Here is a 7,804-nt window from a genome sequence, read left to right on the forward strand (position 1 = left end):
AGAGACAGAGAAGGGGGGAAGCAGAAAAGTGGAGAGAGAGGCAGAAGCAAAGCTGCCTCTCCCAGAGGAAGATGGAAAAGAGAGGGAGCTCAGGCCGGAAGCTGAAGATCAGCCTGCCTCAGCGGATGGGGAGGGGAATGGGCGTGGCTTGTCCCTTAAAGCGACAGGAAAGCACAACAACCTTATCTCTCTTTCTGACTTAGTGAGACTGCTTCTAGCAATTTCTCTCCTAAACACCATGTCCCTAAAGATTTCTTCCTGAAAGTTCATTTTCAAGCCCTACCTGAAATGAACTGTTCTCCAACATCAGTCACGGGGCAGAACTCCTAGTCTTTTCTTGGAAAGAGAAGAGTTATAGGGCTCAAGTTAGGTAGGTCTTCCTTACCTTAAACACCATTTTCCACTGGCTTCCACTCAGCTGCTCTCCTATGCTACAGAGATGGACAGTGTCCTTCATTCGGGAAGCAGCCCTGTGGCCTGCTGAGCAGGCCTTTTTAGTTTCTGCTCTATGGCTCAGGAACCTAACCAAGAATTGTCCTGCTGCCGGGGAGATGAGCAGGCGAGAGTCCTTGGAACACTTGCTGGGGGCAGCTGTAAGTCTAGTTCCAGGCTGCCTGCAAGTCTCCTGGAGTCTAGGTCAAGCTCCACATGGATTCAGCTGAAATCCTGACAAGTTTCTGGTTTTGAGGCAATAGAGTCCTAAGCCATGCAAGGGAGTAGCTCTTCACATTACAAACTTGGTTTTCATTTGGCTGAAGAACAGTCATGGCTGACTTGAGAACTTGGGTGGCATCTAGGTTAGTAAGGAGACAGGGCAAAGCGCAGTTGTATCTGCCTTTGTCCTGGTGCTGGAGCAGAGGGCAGGGACTTGCGACAGTAAATACCACCACATTTCACGTTCCATCTTCTGTTTTGATGCTTGGTGCTCTTTTACATACAGGGTGAGGGCCCTGCACACACCTGTGTAGCCATCTCGTGTGATCATCACACGGGATAGGATGCTGCGGTTTGAGTTCAACGCCGTTTCACCGTTGCGCTTTACCCAAGTAATGGTACATGGTGTGAAGTTAATGATGGATGTGGCGTTTGCTCTCCTTGACAGACTTGAGAAAACAGCCTTGATATATAACACCCCTGCCATTACAAAACGAGGCCGCTGTATGACGTGTAGTCTCTGGGGCCAAAGTTTCCTCTCCTTCCCCTACCCCTTCTCCCCCCCCCCAGGCTTCAGGGTGGCAGGGCTGGCACAAATGACAAATGAACAATCCATAGTTATTTAATGAGCAGATGAAGTGTAAAATTCAGTTCATGCTGAGTGTGTGTATTAAAACAATAATTTTATTACCGATTCTTATCAGTGTTTATTTAAAACATTCCTTTGGCTGTCAACTTAAATAAGACAAGCAATGCATCTGCCATGGGCTAATATTCTAGAATATTAGTTGGGAATTACACTCACCACTGCAGGACATGGGTTTTCACCAATTAACTATAGCGCAGTGAGTCATTAGTGGTCAAATGGCTCAATTTCACCCCTCCACTCTCAGCGTAGCTAAATATACCGCTCTCTGGAGGCCTGGCGAGGTGGTGGGTCCAGAAATAACAACCGGTATCATTTGAGGAGTGTGTCCTGACCTTTTCCAGGCACTGCCCAGCAAAATTGCAGAACCAACCTGCTCCCTACCCCCACCCCCCTGAGGCCCATACTGCGAGTTTTGTGTTTGCAGTCATGGGCCGGGGGCCAGAGTTGCATTGCATACTTTGTTTTTTCTTGAAGACATTCTAGTCTTCAGATGTCTGAGCCTAGAATCTTAGCACCCAGGAGGCAGTAGCCAGGAGGATTGTGAATCGGTTTGAGGCCAGCCTGGGTTATGTGGTAACTCTCTGTCTCTACAGAGCAAGGGTTGAGAATGCAGCTTAGCTTAGCTAAAGCACAGGCATGGGCCCTAGGTTCAACCCCTAACGCTGACGATAATCTAAAGTAGTTTATTTTCTGAATCCACAATGCATTTTCTCTTTTTCTGGTTCTCCATGTTATTCTTTTCCACAGGTATTGAGCAAAAAAATATGTAGAAATCCCCTTGGGCTGAAAAATCTTATTTTAATGCTTTCATACCACATTTCTTTAATAACAACAATAACGAACTCTATGGCCTCAAGAGTGAGCTACAACAGGGTGCCTTTGTCTTCTGAGAAAAGCGCCCCACTCCAGCAGCCAGGCCAAGGGTAATTCCATCAGCAAGTAGCCTCGCTCGCCACTCTGCAGGCCGCTCCAAGTGCGTTCTGAAGGAGAGGCCTGAGGGCTTGTATCCATGCTCTAGGCCAGATTATCACACAGAAAAGAGACTGGGAAAGAAGCTCAAAGCTATTCCAGCTCCAGAGAGCGCCACCTTCAAACTCAGCAAGTACTCCTTGGCTTAAATGTAGGGCTATCACAGTTCGCTTGCAGGCCAGTACCACTTAGGCACACTTCCCCTTTAATTTAAGTGGGCAATTTAGGAATAATAGCAGCTTTGAGGACTTGGGGAGGCGGCAATTAGAATCCTCTTTTCTTGCCAAGATCATTTCTTTGAAAAGATACTGTCTTCTTTGAAGAGCTGCTGTCTTGCTAACCTGGGCGGCACTGGCGCAGTCAGGTGCAAAATCATCCCGCACCCTGAGGTTTTCACAGTTTGCATCTGATGATGAGATAATTGGGGTCCTTTGTGTCGTAAACAGACTTCCCATCATCTTAATCCAAAACTGTCACCTCATCCAAAATCAATTAAGAAAACAACGTGTTCCTGGGGCTCATTAAACACAAGATTACTAATATTCTCTTTTTTTTCCCTCTCTCTTTTTTCTGAAGGTTTTTCAAAATGGCGTCTGTTTTTGTCCTGACAAATATTCTAGAAAATATATACTGAACAAAAGGTGATCAAAAATAGAAACAATTTAGTGAAGTAATCTCAGTGGACAATGGCGATTTTTCTGTTTTTTTCCTTTTTAAGTTTTGCTAAATCGGTGATTAGAAAGGGAAGAAAATAAGTTATTTGTTGATAATGAAAGATGTCCATTCCCTACAGAAGTAAAATATTAGTCTTGTGGCGTTATATTCAGAATTATCTTCCCTTTGTATTTAGATCCTTCTCTGGAATCAAAGGACTCCAACTGAAAGTCAACCTGCAACCCAACGACAATTATTTATTCTATGTGAGAGCCATCAACGCATTCGGGATGAGCGAACAGAGCGAAGCTGCCCTCATCTCTACCAGAGGTACTTCCTGCTTAGCACGGAGCAGGGATGTCTGGGTGTTTCCATGCCTCCCCTTCTGCCATCCAGAGGAGATCCCTGAGGCAACTTTACAGGGTCCAGCTGCTGTCAGTGAGAGGTTTTGCCACAAGGCCCCCAAGCCTGATCCTGTAACAAGATGGCTCCTTTGTTTGCAATCCTCAGAGGTTCCCAATCTTTGCTGTGCTTAGTGATCAGCCAGGGTATTTAAGATACCGATCTCCTGCTCGCACCCCAGAGAAATCAATGTATTTGAACTCGAGATGGGTTGCAGCATTTGGGGTCTTAGAAATCTCCCCAGGCGCTTTGTGACTCACTCAGAATGCACTTAATTTGTAGGTGCGGGCTGTGTGTAACGATTTTCTTGTTCTCTTATCCTTTGAACTCTGTGACGGGTTTCTAGTTTTGTTCTACTTCTCCTCGTTTGCGCTCATTAATGTTTGTCAAATGAGTGAGCCAACAAATTAATGAAAAAAATGAATAATTCAAATACGTGATAAAACAGTTCAGTAACATTTTGGGGGGACGTCCCCAGAGAATGTTAACCAAAAACATTGGGCTGTTTTCAATTATGAGGAATGAGGGATGGGAGGGTGGGAATTATGCTGCCTCATCCTAGATCCACAGATGGCACAAAACTGAGGGGGGCACTGTGCCATGCCCTGTTTGTGATGGTCGTAGGGCCTTGAATGAGTTGTAGGCAAAGATGAGGAGAGCTGCCTAGCCAGGGATGGTTTCCCACCGTCTCAATACTCTGCGCGCACTTTCCATCCTTGGAGCCTCTGTGGGCTCTTCTAATATGCCCCCAATTTTAAAGCACACCCAGCTCTTTGAGCATTTGTTCAAGAGGCATTCCAACTCAAAAGGTCCAGGGTAGGGTTTTCATTTCCAGGTGATGAGGATGCTACAAGGAGCAGACATTGCCTAGCATAGACCCCACCTGCAGCAGCAGGTGGGTGTGACCAGCCCAGGGCATCCACTAAGGCTTGCTCATGAGGAGTTGCAGCTGTGGCTTCCAAGCACAGAGTCAGGATGTTGACTTCAGGAGAATGGGAGCCCATGGTTTGACATGTGTGGATCGGCCTAGTGCTTGGCATTGTGACAATGCTGTCATCATATTTTCTCCCGTAGGGACCAGATTTCTCTTGCTGAGAGAAACAGCTCACCCAGCTCTCCAGGTCTCCTCGAATGGGACGGTGATCAGCTTCTCTGAGAGGAGGCGGCTGACCGAGTGAGTAGAAGCAACCATCGCTGGGCTGATGCTCGGCTCTAGATGGGTTTCCCCGGGACTGTATCAGCTGAGCGCATTCTTGGCTTAACGAGCTTGCCCAGTTATGTGACGAATATATGTACAACAGGCACTGTTCACTGTGAGGTGTGCAGTGACACACATAGCTCACGACTTGGAGCAGTGTCAATATTTTTACTGGGACCCTAAACACAGATGGTTTTGGTTGAAACACTGGCTACTTTAAGGTATTACCTTTGGTTCAGTGGAAAACAGAAGCCAGTGATGATTCTGTTATTTTCTGTAGCAACCCAGGTATTGATCACTTGGATAGGAACGAGATACTTTATTGAGTTCTTAGTTCTAGCCACAGAATCTTGCCCTCCAGTAGCCCCCACAAAAGGCAGTAACATCAAAGAAAACAGGATCCAAAAGCTTTGGATGCCTGGCAATCTACTTGCTCCCCCATCTGTCTCCATCTCTTTTTCTCTCTGTCTCTGTCTCTCTTTCTCGCTCAGCTATCTTGAGGGTTGAAATGGCCAAATGGGAGAAGGTATGGGCAAAGTGCAGGTAGAGTTTCTCTGTCCTGGCAGCCACTCCCAAATAACCTCACTGAGACTTATCAATTATAGATGCTTGACCAGTAACTTAGGCTTTTTTTTTTTTTTGCTAGTTCCTATATTAAACCATTTCCATCAATCCATGTGCAGCCACAAGGCTTTTATTTTATTTTTTTTTTACCTTATCTGCATACTTCCCATCCTGCTTGCTCTGCATCTCATGGTGTTTCCTGGCAACCTTGAGACTCTGTCTTTCTTCCCAGCAGCCTCCTAGTCTGGCTCTTCTGCCCAGCTATAGGCCAATCGGGTCTTTACTGACCAATGAGAGTGATACCTGTTTACAGTGTGCAAAGACTGCTCCGTAGCAGCAAACTTTTCAGACGCATGCTGCAGAGGACACTGATATGCCCAGGTGTAGGCTGCCAGCAGGAACGGAATCACTCCAGTCCCTGGCAACTTGCATACACTCTGGTCCCATCTCAATGCTCGACTGTCCACTGCCAGATTTACATGTGACTTGTTCCTGGAAATGGCCAAGTCTTTCCAGGCCCCAGAACCCTCTGATTTGTATCTATAAGGCTGATAAATATATATTAAACCTACCATCTACTCATGAATAATGGCTCAGCAGAAGCCCCGTTTTAGACTTCTTGGAATCACCAGTATCTAGCCTGAGGATTGGAACATTGTAGGTGCTAAAATTATACCCATTCATGGATTGAGAAAACAAGTTTAAAAAATGATTGCAGAGTAGATATGGTGGGGTGGATGCTCAGAGGTTAAGATGATCTGAATTAGATCAGCACTCATGTTGGGTGGCTCACGACACCTGCCACTCAAACTTCTCGGGGTCTAATGCTATCTTCTGGCCTGTGTGGGCTCCTGCCCTCATGTTCACAAATCCACACGCAAAACAATACATACATATAATTCAAAAAAATAAATCTTAAAAAGAGAAGTATGTGGGGTTTCTTTTAAAAGTAATAAAAAAGGAAGTAGACTGGAATTGTTAAGAGTTCACAGATGGTATCTGATGGAAACTGGAATGTATTTTTATAGAATTTTGTTTATTTATTATTAGTATGAAAATTAGATCGTAAATATCAGGGAGCCTGGCTTTACTCCAGGGAGTGAGGGTTTGTCAATTGGCACTTCTCTGAAATGAAGTTATTGGGTAAAGACACAGAGCCTGTGAAATACATTTACTTGTATTAATCATTTTCTCATCTGTTCAAGGGCAGAGGGAGGGGTGCTGACTGAATATTCACACTGAGAAGTTAAAAACACCTCCTTGCTGTCTCAGCCATTTTCCAGCACCATTGAGCAACCCATGCATACAAGGTCATGTGTCCGTGATTGCAAGGGCTGGGGCTCATTCCAGGCTCAGGCAGAAAGAGGCCTTGACCTCACCTCCCGGAGGCCCCTGAACCACGGAGACGGTGGAGCACCTCCCCAAAGCCACGGTCACACTGCTCACTTCTATACTCTGCTCTGGCTTTGCCTGCTGTCTTGACATTTAAAAGCTGTGCCCCATGGGGTCACTGCCACAAGGAAGGACAGCTCATGCTGGAATTCAGTTCGAGAAGATTTGAATCTGACCATGCACATCTATAATCCCAACATTCAGGAGGCTGAGGCAGGTGCATCCCAGAGTTTGAGCCCTTGCGCCAAAAATCCAAAATGTGAAAAGTTCTGGAGATTACATCTTTATTTTTGCAGTTCTGGAAGAGGAAAACTCTGTAAGCCAAGCTCTCCCACCTGCCTCTGTTATCTCCCTCCCGCTTCCCTAAGAGCAGAGGTTATAGCAGCTCTTTCCCTTCCTGCCATTGCTAGTCATCACCTGGTGCCCAGACCCTTTACTATACACAATGTACCATATGTGCATGCATAAGACACTGGGCATATGTCAAATGCACTCTGGAGGCTGATGAATCCTGGGGCGGTCTGGCCAGGGTTCGGAGCATAAGGAACAGATGGTATCTTTAGTCAGTTGTCATCAGTTTCTGAAGTCAGGCCCCTGCCTAAAGGGGCGTGTAAGGTTGATGTGCATGGGGCAAAGGCTGGTGATTTCTGTGCTAACCTTGAGCTCATCAACGTTGCTTACAGGATCCCCTCCGTGCTGGGGGAGGAGCTGCCTGCCTGTGGCCAGCATTACTGGGAGACCACAGTCACAGACTGTCCGGCTTATCGGCTTGGCATCTGCTCCAGCTCGGCTGTGAGGGCTGGAGCCTTGGGACAAGGGGAGACCTCGTGGTACATGCATTGCTCTGAGCCACAGAGGTAAGCTGGCGCCCTGCCTTTTCTAACTTAATCAAAAGGTCACTTGCCATATCTAGGTAGGGACCTAATGGGGAACTTATCATGTCCTTGCCCAACTTCTAAACTAAGTAAGACAGCAAGCACAAAGGGTGTGGCGGTTAAAGCGTCATTCTGATTACTACAGAAACTAAACAAGAGGGCTTCTTATATTCAGCCATACAGACCCAGCCACCCAGAGCCTGCTCTGTGGGGCACAACTTATCTCTGAAGAGGCAGAGAAGGGTGTTATATTCCTTCATCAGCCAGGATAAAGAGGTAGGGAAAGGTGGAATCTGGCAGTTTTCCCTTCTAAACTCAACCCAGGGTGTAGAGAAGTACCACAGTAATGCCCAGAGGAACCTGGGGTGGAGAGAAGTACCACAATGATGCTCAGAGGGACCCGGGGTGGAGAGAAGTACCACAGTGATGCTCAGAGGGACCCGGGGT

The 7,804-nt window shown here is 46.6% G+C and overlaps 1 protein-coding gene across 1 annotated transcript in view; it reads left to right on the top strand.

Annotated features, from left to right (window-relative positions):
• The window catches only part of Cmya5 (cardiomyopathy associated 5), a 95,550-nt gene that overhangs the window by 81,702 nt on the left and 6,044 nt on the right, over positions 1-7,804 (top strand). Inside the window, exons 11-13 of the mRNA XM_026783828.1 lie at positions 3,123-3,256; positions 4,403-4,502; positions 7,166-7,339. Coding sequence (XP_026639629.1) covers positions 3,123-3,256; positions 4,403-4,502; positions 7,166-7,339 — 408 coding nt within the window. The remainder of the gene's footprint in view (positions 1-3,122; positions 3,257-4,402; positions 4,503-7,165; positions 7,340-7,804) is intronic.

This window comes from Microtus ochrogaster, chromosome 19 (genome assembly GCF_000317375.1).
Source record: "Microtus ochrogaster isolate Prairie Vole_2 chromosome 19, MicOch1.0, whole genome shotgun sequence".
Taxonomy (NCBI): Eukaryota; Metazoa; Chordata; class Mammalia; order Rodentia; family Cricetidae; genus Microtus; species Microtus ochrogaster.